At 41.8% G+C, this 20,031-nt stretch overlaps 1 protein-coding gene across 1 annotated transcript; it reads right to left on the bottom strand.

Annotated features, from left to right (window-relative positions):
* Positions 1-10,738: 10,738 nt before the first annotated feature.
* LOC135550941 (GTP-binding protein SAR1b-like) lies at positions 10,739-19,764 on the bottom strand. Its single transcript, XM_064982226.1, has 7 exons — positions 19,603-19,764; positions 14,994-15,069; positions 14,089-14,208; positions 13,829-13,894; positions 13,603-13,706; positions 12,659-12,790; positions 10,739-12,295 (listed from the first exon to the last, which is right to left on the bottom strand). Exons 2-7 carry the CDS (start codon positions 15,049-15,051, stop codon positions 12,179-12,181), a joined length of 597 nt encoding a protein of 198 aa, XP_064838298.1. The 5' UTR covers positions 15,052-15,069; positions 19,603-19,764; the 3' UTR covers positions 10,739-12,178.
* Positions 19,765-20,031: the final 267 nt, after the last annotated feature.

Below are 20,031 nucleotides of genomic sequence, written 5' to 3'. Positions count from 1 at the left end.
GTTCAGTTGGGGCCAGGGCTGATAGTTCAGTTGTTCCCAGGCCGGTGGGCTGATAGTTCAGTTGGCCAGGCCGGCTCCCCGGTGGGCTGATAGTTCAGTTGGCCAGGCCGGATCCCCGGGGGGCTGATAGTTCAGTTGGCCAGGCCGGATCCCCGGGGGGCTGATAGTTCAGTTGGCCAGGCCGGCTCCCCGGTGGGCTGATAGTTCAATTGTCCAGGCCGGATCCCCTGTGGGCTGATAGTTCAGTTGGCCAGGCCCGGTGGGCTGATAGTTCAATTGTCCAGGCCGGATGGGCTGATAGTTCAGTTGGCCAGGCCGGCTCCCCGGTGGGCTGATAGTTCAATTGGCCAGGCCGGCTCCCCTGTGGGCTGATAGTTCAATTGTTCAGGCCGGCTCTCCAGTGGGCTGATAGTTCAATTGTCCAGGCCGGCTCTCCAGTGGGCTGATAGTTCAGTTGGCCAGGCCGGCTCCCCAGTGGGCTGATAGTTCAGTTGGCCAGGCCGGCTCCCCAGTGGGCTGATAGTTCAGTTGGCCAGGCCGGCCGGTGGGCTGATAGTTCAATCCAGTGGGCTGATAGTTCAATTGGCCAGGCCGGCTCTCCAGTGGGCTGATAGTTCAATTGGCCAGGCCGGCTCTCCAGTGGGCTGATAGTTCAATTGGCCAGGCCGGCTCTCCAGTGGGCTGATAGTTCAATTGGCCAGGCCGGCTCTCCAGTGTGCTGAACAGCGTGCAGCTGAAGCCTGGAAGAGACCTTTTGTTCTCTCACTTCCTCCATGGAGAACGCTCACAGGAAACTAACCCCTGTTCTCTGGCAGCACAGCGGCCGGGTCTCAAAAGGTACAATATTCCTTTTATAGTGTACTACGGGCCCTGGTCAAAAGTAGTGCACTTATCAAGGAAATAGGATGCCATTTGGGATGCACACAAACTATTTCTGACCAGCAGGGTCACAGAATGTGTTGCTCTCATTAATACCAATAGTTCCCCTCCAGAAGTTAGAGGCTCAAACTGAAAAATAAAATAAAAATGTAATCCAATGACATTTCAAATGTTTTTTGCGATGTTCGTTTCCTGACCTGTATGCACTTATGAGTCCATTTCCAGGAGATAAGGTTTAATATCCAGAACCACAGCTGCTCCTCCTAAGGTTGGGCCAATTTACCATTAGTGTCTCTGCAAGCGAGCCAAGCTCAGATTTTTTGCAGTTTTTGTAACTGATCTGGCATCACTTTTCTGCCTCCAAATTCAGGCTACATCCCAAATGGCACTGTATTTTCTATGAAGTGCACTACTTTTGACCAGGGCCTTAGGGCTCTGGTCAAAAGTATTGCACTAGGGAACAGGGTGACATTTGGGATGATAACTCTCTAAATACCTGTCCTGTATCTCCTACTGGTCACATCCATCATTTTGATAGGAGTCAGTGATCTCTCTTATCAAAGCAGACTCTGACATGGTTTCCTCCTCCCTCCTCCACCTGCCTGTGTTATTTGTCCTTAAAAGGCGCTGAAATCTACTGCTGCCGTGTACAATTCAATTCCTCACCCATTTTGGCTCTATCTGCATCAGTTATACAATACGATAATATGAATGTTGCAGGAGTTTATCCTGCTGTATTTTTTGTTTCAAAGAATATTGTGCCATTTGTTAATAGCAAAGATAAATATTGAACATATATTAAAAAGAAAAGCTATTTTAAATTATTTTGGGGCTTTTTTTGCAATATTTATTTTCTTGTATTAGAATCTTCTTTGTAGGAGGAAAAATTAAACATGTATTTTTCATTAGTGCAAAAACCTATTTTTCCTTTTTGTACAATTTCAATGTTAAGCAAAACATTAAAAAGCAATATGATGTTCCATGTGACTGTATCTGCATGCTGTTTGTGTTGCCTTGATGACGGCTGCGTCCACTATGACCCTGTTCCCCCCTCCTCCCCCCGGCACTCTAGAGTGGTTGACCAGTGTAGTCAATAAAGCAGTGCTTTCTGTGTACATATGCTCTCGCTCGTCTCTCTGTTCAGGTCACCATCCCAACAGCTCATTACTTCTTTTTAAAGGGCAATCTGCGATTGAAATAACAACAAAGGAGACACCCCAACACTTTTTGGTAAACAGTTGAGGGATGGGGTACGATAGTTGAACTAAGCTCATGAGGCATTTATAAGTTATATGCTTCAAGAATCAATGGCTTGATATCATTCATTTAGAAGTCCAAAAAATGGATGTATCATTGCCAGAATTCCCCTTTAAAGAGCATTCCAGGTTGATTGATTCAACACAGTGCGACTCTGAATCGATCTGGGCCACTACATGGACTCGGCGGTAACTAGACGAGATACTCCCTGGATTGTTGTCAGAGACTGTTTCTATCACTTGTATTTCACATGTAGGTTGTGAGATTGATTGCCCCATAACATACAAAACATCCCAAGTTGTAGGCCTAGTGAATGTTGACATCATAGCTGCATGTGTAAGAATAGCTTAAGGTGATGAATTAGTTGGTATTAATACATTTACAATATAATCCTCATACAGCTAGTTACTTTCAGTGCTTGATGGCACATTCTGTAGATAACTATACCATGCCCCTATATCAACAGTTGACATTTCCAAATTAGCATCCAAACCAAAACATACCATTAATTGAAGAATCGATGAAGCAAGATCATCTTTATAACAAAATGTTCATGGACTTCTGCCATGTTCATACAACACCACCAGGACATCCAGCATGCAGAGCAACTTTGGATTGAAACATAACACCATGGATACGTCCTAAATGGCACCATATTCCCGTTATAGTGTACTACTTTTTACCAGATCCCTTTGGGCCTGTGCACTAAATTAGGGAATATGATGCCATTTGGGATGAACCCAAAGGCTAGTTTGAATAAATAATTCTTACATTATCTGGAATCGCTTGTTCCCATCCATAAAGGCTAAATGTTAAGAGCGTGTCTGTCTGTATGCTCTGCTATGAATTAGAGTATCCCGCTGCTCTTAAAGAAACAGGCGTTGACTTTGTGGAGTGCTTGTTTAAAGTATCCTACACACCAAGCTGCTGGAAATTAAAGCTAGTTTGTTATTGTTGCTCTTGACCTGGGTCCAGGCAGGGCACTTTGCTGTAAGTGACGTATGACTTCCCATACTACCCCTAGTAAATACTCAGCATGGCTGCCACTAGCCTGCATGTGGGAAACTAGTGGGAGTAGAGCAGCTGCTTTTTAAGGAAGGTTTTACTTGCAATGACTGTGATATGGGATTGTCGTAGCTACCTTTGTTCAATGCACTGTAAGTCGCTCTGGATAAGAGCTGCTAAATTACCTCAATGTAGTGTGTGTGTTTTAGGGGGGGGTTTACCTTTATTTAACTAGGCAAGTCAGTTAAGAACAGTGTGTTGGACTGTACAGACATACTGTACAGACAAATAATCCTTGAGGGAAAATCAATCAAAACTAAAAGTTGGTTGATTCAATAAGTAGTGGTAGGGTGTCTTTAGGCCTCCCTTTATTCTTATTACATATACTGAACAAAAATATCAACGCAACATGTAAACTGTTGGTCCCATGTTTCATGAGCTGAAATAAAAGATCGCAGAAATGTTTGATACACACAAAAAATGTAGTTTTCCTCAAGTTTTGTGCACAAATTTGTTGACATCCCTGTTTGTGAGCATTTCTCTTTTGCCAAGATAATCCATCAACCTGACAGGTGTGGCATATCAAGAAGCTAATTAAACAGCATGATCATTGCATAAGTGCACCTTGTGCTGGGGGCAATAAAATTCCAGGGATGTCCACTCGAGCTATTGCCAGATAATTTCATGTTAATTTCTCAACCATAAGCCGCTTCCAACGTCATTTTAGAGAATTTGGCAGTACGTCCAACAGGTCTCACAACCGCAGACCAGTTGTATGGTGTTGTGTGGGCAAGCGTTTTGCTGTCAACTTTGCGAATAGAGTGCCCCATGGTGGCGGTGGGGTTATGGTATGGGCAGACTTAAACTACGGACAATGAACACAATTGCATTTTATTGATGGCAATTTGAATGCACAGAGATACCATGACGAGATCCTGAGGCCCGTTGCAATGTCATTCATCCACCACCATCACCTCATGTTTCAACATTGATCATGTAAGAAGGATCTGTACACAATTCCTGGCAGTTGAAAATGTCCCAGATCTTCCATGGCCTGCATACTTACTAGACATGTCACCCATTGAGCGGGTTTGGGATGCTCTGGATTGACGTGTACGACAGCATGTTCCAGTTCCCGCCGATACCCAGCAACTTGGCACAGCCATTGAAGAGGGGTGGGCCAACATTCCATAGGCCACAATCAACAGCCTGATCAACTCTGTGTGAAGGAGATGTTGCACTGCATGAGGCAAATGGTGGTCACACCAAATACTGACTGGTTTTCTGATCCACACCCCTACCCTTTTTATTTTTTAAGGTATCTGTGACCAACAGCTGCAGTCATTTGAAATCCATAGATTAGGACCTAATTTATTCATTTCAATTGACTGATTTCCTTATATAGACTGTAACTCAGTAAAATCTTTGAAAATGTTGCATGTTGCATTTATATTTTTGTTCAGTATACTTATTTGATAGCCTCACTGCTGGTTAGATAGACTCATTGATACCTCTGATGTTATTCAGTCGGTCAGTGTGAACAAACAGTTGGTAAATGTGATGTGACTGTAATGTGTTTGTTGGTGAATAACCCCCATGTCCTCTTCTTCCTCTTGTGTAACATTCCTAAACAGAAACAGGTTGCAGTTGGGTCATCCTGCCACACGAGGGAGCAGCCATAATTTTGTCTCCTGCAGGGTAGGTGGAAAAAAGTTACTTCGGAGTGGCATTTGCTGCCATGATTATGCCAATGCTATAGCCGAGCATCACTTAGTAACATAAATGGTGGCTGCTACCATGACAGGACGTCAACATCAACTGGCCTGACTGGCAGAACAGTGTACATAGGAAGGGAGGTGTTGACAGTGAAACACTCAATTACTCACCTCTAGTGACCTCTTGTGGCCGTATTAAATGACTTCAAAATCAATGGCTTCTTCATTCCTCACCTCGTACTCGGCTACAGTTACAATACAACACTGAGGACAACTAGCTACAATACTGTCCTACTTTTGAGATAAGCTCTATCGACAGTCCCAAACCTGACACTGGATCTATTGTCAACACCAACCTATCACTTTCAAAGATGCCTAGGACCTGTAGCCTTCAGTCTAATTGTTTATTAAGCTGTACAATAGTAGGTTAATAATGAATTACTGTGGGTCTCTGTTTATCATCAGGGGAGGGTATTTCAACCGGTTGCATTATCCTCTGTCATAGCCCTGGGCTTTCTCCTTCTTGGCTCTTTTGAAGTGTCTGGGCTCACAGATCTGTGAGTCCCCCTCCAATAGCGCTGTCTCCACTGTTTAAGTTTGTATATTTAGGGGCGGTGTCCTCTGGGATTGTGTGTGTCCGTGCGTGAAAAAGATCCAGGCAGCATTATTCTGAGTGCCTTCACTCAAGGACCCCCACTGGCCTATCCCAGAAACTGAAAATACAGCGCTGCTTTTGCAGTTCCCTTCTCTCTTTATTGCTCACCTTTTCAGAGATGTTAACCAGTGTGATGCCGCCAACAGCCACCTAGCCTCTTCCCATGGTAACAAGGAAGTGATTCTTCAGTGAGGAAGACGATAGGTTTTCACTACATGAAGGGCATTCCATCCATGCCTGTACAGTGGCGTAGATTCTTCCTAGTTTGTACTTCTAGTTTGTTTTTTGTTTTTTTGGCTCTAACCCTCTCCTCCTCCTTTCCCCACCCTCTCTTTCGTTCTCCCTATTTCTCTTCACTAAAGCCAAACAGAGCCAGTGATCTCATTGATGTGGATGTGTCATAGTCAGAGCCAGTGATCTCATCGATGTGGATGTTGATATGTCATAGTCAGAGCCAGTGATCTCATTGATGTGGACGTGTCATAGTCAGAGCCAGTGTTGGTCCAAGTCTGTCCAGCCTGAAAACATTGTGTGTGTGTGTGTGTGTGTGTGTGTGTGTGTGTGTGTGTGTGTGTGTGTGTGTGTGTGTGTGTGTGTGTGTGTGTGTGTTTTTTATCTGCATTTCACCTAATGGAAAGTTGTAAAAGTCTGAACTTGATTTTGTCATGATTTATTGCTAGGCAAGAAGATGTGTTTTATGTGTTTTGACAAGACTTGGTCCGGCCTCATTCTCAGTAGTGTTGGTCCTATAATGTAGTGTTGGTCCTATAATGTAGTGTTGGTCCTATAATGTAGTGTTGGTCCTATAATGTAGTGTTGGTCCTATAATGTAGTGTTGGTCCTATAATGTAGTGTTGGCCCTATAATGTAGTGTTAGTCCTATAATGTAGTGTTGGTCCAATAATGTAGTGTTGGTCCAATAATGTAGTGTTGGTCTTATAATGTAGTGTTGGTCCTATAATGTAGTGTTGGCCCTATAATGTAGTGTTGGGTATAATGTAGTGCTTGTCCAAATGTACAACCCTATAATGTAGTGTTGGCACAGCTGTAATTTCAAACTCACAACCCACTGGTATGTAATTTCAAGGTATAGTTTTGAATTATATTTGGTTGTTGTCAACTAACGTGAATTAAACAAAAAAAGTAACCATGTCATTGGATTTGGGGCGGCAGTGTAGCCTAGTGGTTAGAGCGTTGGACTAGTAACCGGAAGGTTGCGAGTTCAAACCCCCGAGCTGACAAGGTAGAAATCGGTCGTTCTGCACCTGAACAGGCAGTTAACCCACTGTTCCCAGGCCGTCATTGAAAATAAGAATTTGTTCTTAACTGACTTGCCTGGTTAAATAAAGGTAAAATAAATAAATATTTTTTTTATGTTAATTTAATGTTAATTTTATGTTGATGAATGTTTGCAAATTAAATCTGTTTTCCACATTGATTCAACATCATTACATTGCATTTTTTATGTGGAAACAACAGTGATCCAATCAGTTTCTGCCCTTGGGAAAGGTCTCTTCAAACAAAGATTGGATTTATAGTTACGAATATACATTTTTCAAGTCTATCAGATTTTTGTCTCAACTTTTGCCTCAGCAAACAGTTAGGCTCCAGTCAAGTCAAATAACTTTGATAATTTAGTTGAGAACAAGTTCTCACAACTGCGACCTGGCCAAGATAATGCAAAGCAGTGCGAAAACAACAACAACACAGTTACACATGGGATAACCAAACATACAGTCATTAACACAATAGAAAAATCTATATACAGTGTGTGCAAATGTCGTAAGATTAGGGAGGTAAGGCAATAAATAGGCCATAGTGGCAAAATAATTACAATTTAGCATTAACACTGGAGTGATAGATGTGCAGATGATGATGATGTGCAAGTAGAGATACTGGGGTGCAAAAGAGCAAAAATAAAAAACAATATGGGGATGAGGTAGATGGGTAGGCTATTTACAGATGGGCTGTGTACAGGTGCTGTGATCGGTCAGCTGCTCTGACAGCTGATGCTTAAAGTTAGAGAGGGAGATATGAGTCTCCAGCTTCGGTGATTTTTGCAATTCGTTCCAGTCATTGGCAGCAGAGAACTGGAAGGCGAGGCGGCCAAAGAGGAGTTTGCTTTGTGGATGACCAGGGAAATATACCTGCTGGAGCGCGTGCTACGGGTGGGTGTTGCTATGGTGACTAGTGAGCTGAGATTAGACTTATAGATGACCTGGAGCCAGTAGGTTTGGCAACGAATATGAAGCGAGGGCCAGCCAACGAGAGCATACAGGTTGCAGTGGTGGGTAGTATATGGGGCTTTGGATGGCACTGTGATAAACTACATCTAATTTGCTGAGTAGAGTGTTGGAGGCTATTTTGTAAATGACATCGCCGAAGTCAAGGATTGGTAGGATAGTCCGTTTTACGAGGGTATGTTCAGCAGCATGAGTGAAGGAGGCTTTGTTGCGAAATAGGACGCTGATTCTAGATTTAATTTTGGATGGTAGATGTTTAATGCGAGTCTGGAAGGAGAGTTTACAGTCTAACCAGACACCTAGATTATTTGTAGTTGTCCACATATTCTAAGTCAGAACCGTCCAGAGAAGTGATGCTAGTCGGGCGGGCGGGTGCGGGCAGCGATCGGTTGAAGAGCATGCATTTAAGAGCAGTTGGAGGCCACGGAAGGCGAGACAAACCATGAAACTAATTTCCATTCCATCAAATACAAACAAATAAAATGCTCAACATAGATCATACTGAACTTCAATAGTCTCAATAACCACAGAGCCATTATTAAATATCCATACAGTATACTCATTCACACGAGCGTCATCGTCACGTTCGGACACTCTATGGAACACTTCCTCAAACATTCCAGTCACCTGTGTAGTGTTTGTGTGTCTGGTCTCCTTTTTTTGAGCTGAGAATAAGAGCCCCATGCCAGAAATACCTGTTCTCTCACCCATCGATCAATCAGCTACTGTAATAATAACAGACTGAATCTAGACTCGGAGTGCAGTACAGAGACACGAGGTCATGTCTAGCACTGTGAATGGTTGACATCTCACTGGGGATGTCATCCTTAGTTAAACTTCTAACACAAAGTTATAGGGAGGGACATTCTGGCCAGTTTACATATGTACCGCTTTCCCCAGCGCAACGACAAATAGGAATGAAGTACCATTGTTGTCTATGGCCTGTGTAGGGTTGAGTTGACATGCTCAGGTCTGTAGAGAACAAAATAAGTCTCTTTCCCATTCCCACAGAATATAAAGCAGTTCATATCCTCTGAATTAAGGTGTCTCTTGCAAAATATATTTTATCTCAATGAGACTAACCTGGATAAATAAAGGTTATGTAAAAAGGAAGAGAACTCCTTTCCGTTATATTCAAATATGAATTATTTCATGCAGTTAATTTAAAAGATGTATATAAGAAACATAGCTAAAGTCACTAAAATGGAATTATATCAAATGTGTCTTCTACGTTCAACCATTACTGATGAGTCTCATATGTATTCATGAGTTTCAATAACTGTCATCAGAAGTTTAGGAAGTTCACTATCAAATCAAATTTGATTTGTCACATACACAAGGTTAGCAGATAATTGGTTAGCAGTTAATGTGAGTGTAGCGAAATGCTTGTGCTTCTAGTTCCGACGATGCAGTAATATCTAACAAGTAATCTAACCTAACAATTTCACAACTGCCGCCTTATACACACAAGTGTAAATGAATGAATGAGTGATGCCCGAACGGCATAGGCAAGATGCAGTAGATGGTATAGAGTACAGTATATACTGTACATACGAGATGAGTAATGTAGGGTATGTAAACATTATATAAAGTGGCATTGTTTAAAGTGGCTAGTGATACATTTATTACATCAATTTCTCCATTATTAAAGTGGCTAGATTTCAGTCAGTATGTTGGCAGCAGCCACTCAATGTTAGTAGTGGCTGTTTAACAGTCTGATGGCCTTGAGATAGAAGCTGTTTTTCAGTCTCTCGGTCCCTGCTTAGATGCACCTGTACTGACCTCGCCTTCTGGATTATAGCTGGGTGAACAGGCAGTGGCTCGGGTGGTTGTTATCCTTGATCTTTTTGGCCTTCCTGTGACATCGGGTGGTGTAGGTGTCCTGGAGGGCAGGTAGTTTGTTAGAGATAGTTTTAGGTAATAAAATACAGACATGGGCGAGTTGTTGAGAAGGATGGTGCTCTCTTCATGCTGATTTAATCAGAAATTGGACAAAGGGAATATCATCATAATCAATGGGAAGTCACCTCTGTGTCGTACTGTATGTCCTGTGCTGTCACTATACGCGCCACAACAGTCACACTACTCTCTGCAGCAGGACAGACATCATGGCAGACTCACAGTAGTAGGAAGGAATACTTTTGGTCTTTGTATAATGAATAATGACATATTTTCAATATGGAGGAAAGACCACCAGGGTGCCCCTGAAGGAGAGCCAGATGTTGGCCATCTCCCAGCCCCAGAAACATCCCCCTGGACCCTGTGAGGCGGTGGTGGAGGTGGCAGGACCGAAGTGGGAGACTGATGGGAGTATTCACAAGAGACAGTAGCATAGCGAGAGAGAAGCTGAATCAGGCAGGTCTAAAGAAATAATGTGTAAAAACACTTACATTTGTACTTAAACTGTTTGATACTGTATTTGATCATTTGAAAATTGCATCACTAAAGCAGCAATGTTTACCTATCAAATATATTGTTTACGGACTACCTGTCTGAAATGTAATTTAAAGGCTACCGTTAGTACAACGTTTCAGTTTTCTGCCTTATCAGCTATGCCCTCTAGTGGACTAATGTTGCAACGCATCGGCATGACCATGTAGGTCAAATCATATTGCCCTATACTCGTCAGTCAGTTCCCCAGGGTAAGCAACCAAATGATCTAAAACACCTTGTGTGTCCCCCCAAATGGCACCCTATTCAGTACACCACTTTTGACCAGGTCCCACAGGACTCTGTTCAAAAGTATTTCACTATATTTTACCTTAATTTAACGAGGCAAGTCAGTTAAGAACAAATTCAGCAAACTATAGGGAATAGGGTGCCATTTGGGACAGATCTATTGTCAGTAGAAAGTAAAACATGTTCCTGGTCTATTGGTATACCTTGATAAGAGTCCATCAGAGCAGAAAACAGTTGTGTAATTTCTTGCAAAGTCAACCGACTGAGCCACACCAAAATAACGGTTGGTTACAGACCACTGTTAATTCGGTTATTCATTGCAAATGTTTATTACAATTTATGATGCAAACAGTAAGTCTCTCCCTTATCGGAACAGTTCATGGAATATGAGGAAATGAAAACAAAGGGCAGAACAGGAAAAAAATGACAGGTTTTGAGATAAGCACTCAATTCCTTACACTGTAATTTGGCATTTGCTCCCTCGTTGTACTTCTGTATACGGTCGATAAAAAACAAAGAACAAGGCATGCATAATAGTTTCATAATGCACATTGATCAAGGAAACCACTTATTTAAAAAATCCCATATGGTCCCTTTCTGCTAGGTTTTCACTCGTGGAATATTCCTCATATCTAACTTGGACACTATATTCATCCTGTTCAGGGTCGGTTTCCCAAAAGGATGTTATGTTTCTAAGGTGAACCTGGGCCCAGCTCTGCTTAAGGGAAATCATCTGACTTTCTAACATTGCCAACTACTGAGATGTTACATAGCTCCAACCACTTTTACGGCATATTATCATCAAGCTATTTTCAATCATTTCATTCATAGTTAAATATCTTTCTGGTCTTGTCTGCTAGCTAACAATTTGAACCTCAGAGAGATGGTTATATAGCCAATATTATTCCTTTTCATTCTTCCAAATTAAAATGTCCCCTCCCATTGTCGTATATGGTCCTTTCGATCTTACCACAGCATGTCGACCCCCAGAGTTCCATGCTGCCTACAACCCATTGGCCTACCTACACTCCAGTCTTGGAGCATGGGACTAGTCCGTGTCCACAGACAACACATTGGAAATGGGGTTACCTTAAATGCCAATACAAGTGACAAACTCTTAAGAAATTTAACTATTTCCAATACATTAATGTAGATCAATGCAGGGCTCAGTTTATTATAAGAAAATGACACAGCCAGAGAGACGGAAGGGTTTTCTTTAAGGTGAGTGCTGCTGTCTACTTGGCCACACTTCTTACGATGTAAAAAATAGAGGATGAAGAAACGACATTAATGAAACATGATTAAACATGAGTCATGTCTGTATGTTGCCTTTCCTGTTAAAAAAAGTGTATTGCGATGTGTACAACTAATCAGATGTCTCACTGCTCAAAATGTGTTGGAAGGTGGAAGATTAGATTCATTTACAGATTTACAATTATATACTGCATTTGTCACACCAACAGATGTCATGGGGAGGCGAATAGATGGAAACAAAATAGAAAAGATTAATCCGTTTGAATTTTTTTTTTTACACTTCTGCAGAACCAATGCTATGTTAATTCTCTTGGGGAAAAAGAGGCAGTGTAACCCCAAAAAAGTGTTCTGGAGACCAATAAAAGTCTTGGGTTCAAGTTGTACTGTTTTTTTCTGGTGGCGGAGGCAGACGTTATAAACCAAACATGGGACTGAGTATGGTGGCGGTAGAAGTGGGGTGTCTCCCTGTAGCACTTCCTGGTGCCGGGGCCCTAGTCAATGTACTGGGATAGCCAGCGGAAGCCCTCGCCGTAACCCTGCCTCTTCAGCACGCTGCACATGAACACCTCCAGTGGTCTCGTGTTCAGCTCCTTCATGGGAATGTTGCCCTGGAGACCAGACAAACATCGTCAGGGAACCACATCATTCAAATGTATGGTTATTCTAAGCAGCTGTGGCTCCGTTTGTTCTTCTGTTCTAAAAACCTTAACTACATCATAGAGGTGGCCTTTCAACAGGATATTGCTTTGGTTAATGGTGGGGCCAGGAGCCAACAGGGTGAAACTGTAGGCCCTAGTTATAGCCATGTCTTGTCCCTATGAGCACATACAGACTCTTGAATGGATGAGGGTTTGGATAATTCTGAAAACAGGTGCACTGTTATGTGTTGTACAGTTCAGTAGTTCTACTGGGAGGAGAAGTGGGTGGCACAGTAGTAATCAGGAGATGTGTTCGTGCAGGGATCTCCTTACCTTGCCTGTTGTCTGACCATATAATCCAAACATCTCACGTAGTTTCTCCTCACTGACGGCTTCTTTTTTGTCAATCTTGTTGCCGAGGACCAGGATAGGCACATTTCCAATGGTCTCATCTGTCATTAGAGCCTGCGTGGACCACAGGACGGAAATGTCTGGTTAGTTATCACAATAGTGCACTAAACATGTCATGATCTTCGACATTATCTACCTGTGAAACGGCAAGGCATGCCTTCATTGCAACTGAAAATTGTATCTATTTTATTTTTACCCCTTTATTCTCCCCTATTTTGTGATAACCAAATTGGTAGTTGCAGTCTTGTTCCATCGCTGCAACTCCTGCTCAGACTCGGTAGAGGCGAAGGTTGAGAGCCGTGCGTCCTCCGAAACACAACCCTGCCAAGCCGCACTGCTTCTTGACACACTGCTCGGTTAACCCGGAAGCCAGCCGCACCAATGTGTTTGATGAAACACTGTACAACAGGTGACCGAAGTCAGCTTGCAACTCGCTAGAGTGCGATGGGACAAGGAAATCCGGCTGGCCAAACCCTCCCCCCACATGGACGATGCTGGGCCAATTGTGCGCTGCATCATTGGTCTCCCGGTCACGGCCGGCTGTAACACAGCCTGAGATCAAACCCGGGGCTGTAGTGACGCATCAAGAACTGCAATGCAGTGCCTTAGACCGCTGCGCCACTCGGGAGGCCCCTCAACTGACTAACTTTTAGCAGATATCATGAGGGTTCATGAGACTTTAGGAATGGTAAAGAAACCATTCTTTCATCAAGCATATAAAGAAATCAGTATGAAACATTAACTGCTTATGAAAAGGCCATATTTTGATAGAACATCTTTGACATGGTTTAAGTTGAAATGTGTGTTTTCAGTCCCATCCATTTTATGAGGTTTTTCCAATGTGGTTGTAAATCAATGACACTCACATCAAGTTCTGTTTTGGACTCTGGCAATCTAAGGACGTCGATGCAATCCACAAGGAAGACGATGCCGTTGATGGCGGGGAGGTAGTTTTTCCACACTCTGCGAGCTTTGTGAACACACGCACAAAATAAAATAAATTAGTGCAGTTTTGCTGGGATACACAAATTAACAAATCAATTCTCTCTCACACACACACACACACACACAAGGGCAGTCGGGCACGCATACCTTGTGCATGGCCTCCAAGGTCAAAGGTGGTGAAGGTCATGCCAGCGATCGTCAGTTCTTCCGAGGCTGGTGGGTAAAATGGGTCATGTTTACATTGGAAAACTACTACACAAGCTCAGTCAATTGAGTAACCATCAAATAGCGCTGCCTTTTATGAACAGAGAGGATGATCCATACTTCACTTGATTGTCAAACCATTAGGTCTGTCAAGATGTTGGATTGAAAAATTATAAAAACGTGACTATAAAAGATCTACTCACTTGGATGTAAAGTTGGCACATGCTGTCCCAATCTGTCATCTTTGAGCATGTGCAGTAGCGTCGTCTTGCCAGCATTGTCCAGTCCAAGAAATACTAACTTGCCCGATTTCTTGTACAGTCCTAAAATGTCATTTAAATGTGTTTCTGAACATTTTCTGTACATTGAAAACAAAGAAGCTGTGACTTTATCACCTTGTCCTGTTGAGACCTGTTGTCTGTCCTTTGCCTAACAAGGTATTCACAATTAAACCAAATCTTTGGAAAGTCTAAGAAATAAAAAGGAAGTCAAATTTGAAAGTATCAAGTTAAAACAGGTATGCATAAAATATAGTGAACCAGACTTTTTATCTGATTCAAAATTCACTGCTGACCTGCACTACCACACACAAACATTATACCTAGAGCCCTGGATGAATGCCTGTATTTTCTGAGTCAGCTCTTAGGCCTCGTCATCATTACGCAACACCAAGAGAACCTCAGCAGTACCTGTTTAACAAGGTAAGCAGGAGTGCCACCACACCTCTCTGAGATAAGAGCTAGCAAGTGTCACAGAAACTAGAGAGGGCTCTAGAGGGAGGCTAAAGGGAGTGGTAGCAGCAGCCTGAAGTGAGCTTGTTTGTGTTTCACTGTAGCTAGGCAGTGGGCACACGTAAAACACATAGGCCTCGTCCCAGACTACTCAAATCACCAGCTTCCATGTTCAACCATGTTCAACCACAAGAGGGACCATATGGATTTCTAGGAACGACAGACAGCACCACACTTGTTGTCAGTCTTTACAACAAGTGGTAATTAGGAAATACGAAAAGTTATCAGTACAGGGTTGCTTGAGATCCAGCTTCCTATTCAAGCCATTCAGAGGAAAGTATTGAAAGTGGAATAGGTGATGTTTACATGGTACTTACCCAGAAACTGCAATACGCTACTGAAACCACTATAAATCCAATCAAATATGAAGGACATATCCGGAGCTAGTGAATCCTGAAAGAAAGCAAGAACAGAAGTGATGAACAGACATGCAAGTACAGCACATGTCAAAACGATTGACTGATTACTTGGCTCTGTAAACTTCCTTTGACACATGAACAAAAAAACATTAGGCCTAATAGAAGCTGTTTCCTAAATCTCAAAGGAGACGACGTTGTGATCAGCCACAAATCCTGAGCGATCCTGAGTGGCACAGTTGTCTAAGACACTGCATCGCAGTGCTAAAGGCGTCACTCCAGACCCGGGTTCAATCCTGGGCTTGTATCACAACCAACCGTGATCGGGAATCCCATAGGGCGGCGCACAATTGGCCTCGCGTCGTTCGGGTTCGGTGAGGGTTTCGCCGTGTAGGCCATCATTGTAAATAAGAATTTGTTCTTCACTGACTTGCCTAGTTAAATTAAAGGATACATTTTTTTAAAATCTATTAAAAAAAATCCAACAGTGGATTTTAAATATTACTTATTTATCCCCGGATTCCAAAACTGTTGATCATCATCAATCCATATTACAAGTCTAAGAGTTGGCTACTTCAACCAGCAGAAGTATCAGTGACACAGGCAAAGTAACAAGACACGATTAGGATAGTATATTTGACTTTCCAAAGATAGACTCTTGGTTAATTGTTAGTTTACGACCTAGAAGACATTACAATCCCTGCTATCAGAGTTCAGCCTGAAGAACATGGTACATGTTGCACAGTTGCAAGGAGAGAGGCCCTCCTATCTGAAGGATTTAGCCACACGTGATAAGAACCATGACAATAATTGGCTCCCCTCAGGAAGTATCATCTTGTTCCAGTCGGATTAATTGGACAGAAGTACATGCAGTTCAGACCAATCTTCACACGGTCTCTTTCCTAACAGCCCAGACGTGTGTTCCTTAACAACACTGACTCAGAGCATGCTGAAGTGGACCATGGGTCTTAGTTGGGATAATCCCAACCCCCACCAGATTTTGTTTGCCAAACGTTATCTTATGGTACTTTCTATGACAAAAGAACAAAGATTTCTGCATAGCGCATCCGTAAAAACTGTTTGACTAAACAAACCAATGACCATCTAAAAGTCCCCTAAAATAAAAGTTTGTCCTCTAAAATAAACTGCAATTCACATTCAAAGGGTCAGTTACCCTTGAATATCTTATTCCCTTTCCTATTTTTCACTGCAACAAATGAAACGTGCTCTAACATCTACACATAAACGCTTCCTTCAGTGAGCACTGAGCAGGAGAAAAAATATTTTATCTGGGGGAAGAAAAAAAAGAAAGAAACGTGGCTGGCTGAGGAGGCTATTTTCCACCGCAATTCCACGACACCAAGACTTTTGTCTCAGCACTCAGACTCAACTCTCTCCCTAGCTAGTGTGGCACCACAATGTGGCAGGCAGGCTGGCCAACCCGTGGCTCTAGTTACACAACATGCAAACAGCTCCAGGGCTAAAGTATAAGGGAGTTAAAGGTCAAGACCATGCAAATAGCTTCTACACCTGCATTGTTGCTGTTTGGGTTTTTAGGCTGGGTTTCTGTACAGCACTTTGAGATATCAGCTGATGTAAGAAGGGCTATATAAATACATTTGATTTGAAATACAGCTGAACTCGGCTACACGTCAGCAGGAGCTCTCCTCCTGGCTGGCTCCCTGTGTGTGACGTGATCCAGCAGAAGATGCTGGTCTAACAGTGAAGCCAGCAGATATAGGCTAGTGGAGATGTATCATCTAGCTATCAAAGCAAGCTAACAGAGCCCTACTCTGAACAGTTTCCTTGATTACTTTAATTTGGCGACCATACCATTCTGATTTTAAATTACTACTATAGTCACCCTGCATAGAGATACAATATATTTAGTATTCTATTGTGTTTTAAAAAACTGGAATCCTTAAGTCCTACTATTTCTCCTCAAGCATGGGGTGAGGCCGATGACAAAGGACCCCATCAAGCCAACTCCTTGAATGGCACACTCCAATCTATTTATATGTACATTACTGTATTTATACATGTGGTATTGTTTTTCAACAGGATAAGTTTTTTTTAAATAGCTGGAGTGTAACTTTAATGGTGAAACAGCCATGTATGTTTGTGATATTAAAACAAAGAAGCTGCAAACAATGAACAAACACTGTTTTATCCCACTTGGACATCATTGCACACGCGATAGGTGCGCCCAATATCTATTTCAAAATGTTTTTTGCCCTGCTGCATGGCACTCATCAGCTTGGGGGGGGGTCTATGCTGACATATGGAATTGCTTTAAAATGATCCTACCATGGATCACTTGGCTATTTGATATCTGATTTAGAATTCTAGGACCCCTTTAGGTATCCCCCATAAAAAAAATATATAAAATATTGATTTTGGACTTTACTACTATAGCCCATAGAAATGCATTAAATAACACATTCATAAATAGCAAAAAAGACAGTTGAAAATGTTTTATCATAAGGAATAGGGTTTTCAAGTGTCTGTCCTATATCTAGGAGATATAAGAAAGCTCATGAAGTAAATAAATATATATGACAGATATTTAACCCATTTTTGGGGGTAGGCACAAAACGACATTTTATTTTTATTTCACCTTTATTTAACCAGGTAGGCTAGTTGAGAACAAGTTCTCATTTACAACTGCGACCTGGCCAAGATAAAGCAAAGCAGTGCGACACAAACAACAACAGAGTTACACATGGAATAAACAAACATATAGTCAATAACACAATAAGGAACTAAATCTATATACAGTGTGTGAAAATGAGGTAAGATAAGGAAAGGCAATAAATAGGCCGTAGTGGCAAAGTCATTACAATTTAGCAATTAAACACTGAAGTGATAGTTGTGCAGAAGATGAATGTGTAAGTAGAGATACTGGGGTGCAAAGGAGAAACACATTTTTGTTACGAAAATCCAGTAATAAACATTTATTTGACTGATTTAGTTATTTATATTAGCGAGCAGAATAGTGTCCAACTAATTCACCAACTACCTCCCATTCACCAACTACACCCCCATACACTTTTTTACCTAGTACCAGTTACCTTCAGACAATTCCTGTGACACTCACAGAACCAAACGGAGAGAACCTCCCCTTTCCACAGTGGGGTCACATTAGTCTGCCCAAACGGTTCAGATGCTACAAACAGGTTGGCACCTCGGCGGTACCAACTTCAGCCGAGTCCCATGGGGCCAAACCGTTCAGACACTACAGACGTTTTCATGAGAAGACAGATTGTCGGGATGTTTCATGGTCTGACAGCTGTATCTCGGCCACCTAACACTGCAAATGCGGAAAGCCACCATAGGCAGAAGCGGTGGATCTCTAGCTTAAATCCTATCAAAATCTGCCAGTTTTTTACATCAATAGAGTCTAGGGGGTTAAATAATGTTCTACTTAATTATTTTAATTCCTCTGAACATCTCAGTCCTTTATGTCATTGATCAATATAAGCCCAACAATAATATTTAATGCAACCGTTTCTACAGTTTGGACTGATGATTACACCCCAGACAGATCTAAATGCAAGCCCAGCTGGCTCGTGTTCTCACCTTGTTGCTCGAGCCTCTCAAATTGAAGGATTTGAATTAAAACGGAAGCAAACTACAGGTTCTGACAGGTCGCTATAATTTACATACACTGATCAATCAAGTCACCGTTTTCTAGACCTAGTAGAATTTGAGGTGAGAGCAGATAGCTAAAAAAATAGCTGCTATAAATGGGGGAAAGGTAATGTTACTGGGATTAAATTCAGTGTAGTCCGTATCAAACATTTAACATTGTCAGGAATTGTTAGACAAAGGACAGTCACATCCAAACAATGTGGATTATGTCTCCGACACCTATCGATTTTGATTTTTTTTACTACAAATAAAAACAATTTGAGCTCGAAATGGTGGCTGTCCGTAACATTGAATTTTAATTTACGATGCAAAACCGTTATGATTAATAATATAGTTATGACGACTATATCCAGCTGGCTAACTAACGTTTGATAGCCAAGCTAGCTAAATGATAGCGAGCTGTGAGTCACAAATTGTATCTTTAGCTGGCAGCGATAATGTTTTGTTCACAATTGTTGTAGCTTGCTAGTTTGCTAACATTGTTAGTAACTAACATTAAAATCTAGCTACAGTAGCGTTGACATGGTTACACAGGTAAGTTGCTATTAGCTAAGTTAGTGCATCTGAATTCATAGATACGTGTCAGTTTCATAGATAACTAAGTTATAGTAGCATCGAGTTAATTGCAAACATAAGGAAGCGCTAGGTGTATGGACAGTAAAGCTGTTTGTTACAGCTAGAGAACATAGCAATATAAAAATGCACATACAAATGGACCTACTTTAAGGTTACCACATTACATGTCAAAGTAACTTGAAATTGTTCATTAGCTACCGTCGGCAATTTGATTGAGGGTTCCTGACCGACTAACTCACGTTAGCATATACCGTTAGCTAGCTATCCGCGCTAGCCTTAATACCGAACGTTCAAATACAATTTCGCAAACCCCATATTTGAAATAATTTATGCTTACACTTACCCGTTATCTAAGTGTAGATCAATTGAGGAAATATGTTTGCTCTTAAAATCATGAAAAGTTGCTATACGGTCAAATGAGAGTACGCAATTCACGTCTTCTTCTACCCCTTCGCGTTATGTTACAGAGCCACGACACAGCAATGCAATCTGTGTCCAATAACTCTCCAGGCCCAGGTATAGCCGCTTCCTGTTTATGTTTCACAATCATCTTTCCGGTAGGGGAACATAAACGTGAACCATATTCTAGCACTTATGTCATCTAAACGTGTTAACACAGAACACATTTGATTTAAATAATAATATTCATCCTGTAATGTTATTTGATAACAAAGCAGTTTGGTATGTCTATATCTCTGATCTGAACATGTTTCTACTATGGGTCCAGAGTCTTGAACTCCAGGAGAAACCCTGGAGAAACGAATTAATTAAA

This window comes from Oncorhynchus masou, chromosome 12, assembly GCF_036934945.1.
Source record: "Oncorhynchus masou masou isolate Uvic2021 chromosome 12, UVic_Omas_1.1, whole genome shotgun sequence".
Classification (NCBI taxonomy): domain Eukaryota; kingdom Metazoa; phylum Chordata; class Actinopteri; order Salmoniformes; family Salmonidae; genus Oncorhynchus; species Oncorhynchus masou.
The sequence above is the reverse complement of the archived record's forward strand: the minus strand, read 5'-3'. Positions and strand labels throughout refer to the sequence as shown.

Bases quoted from the DNA above. Each gene is read 5' to 3' on its own strand.
- LOC135550941 (XM_064982226.1), bottom strand. From the start codon at position 15,051: ATGTCCTTCATATTTGATTGGATTTATAGTGGTTTCAGTAGCGTATTG. The intron at 12,791-13,602 runs GTGAGTGTCATT...TGGTCCACGCAG, and splicing joins AGTCCAAAACAGAACTTGAT to GCTCTAATGACAGATGAGAC. The intron at 12,296-12,658 runs GTAAGGAGATCC...TCTGGTCTCCAG, and splicing joins ATGGTCAGACAACAGGCAAG to GGCAACATTCCCATGAAGGA.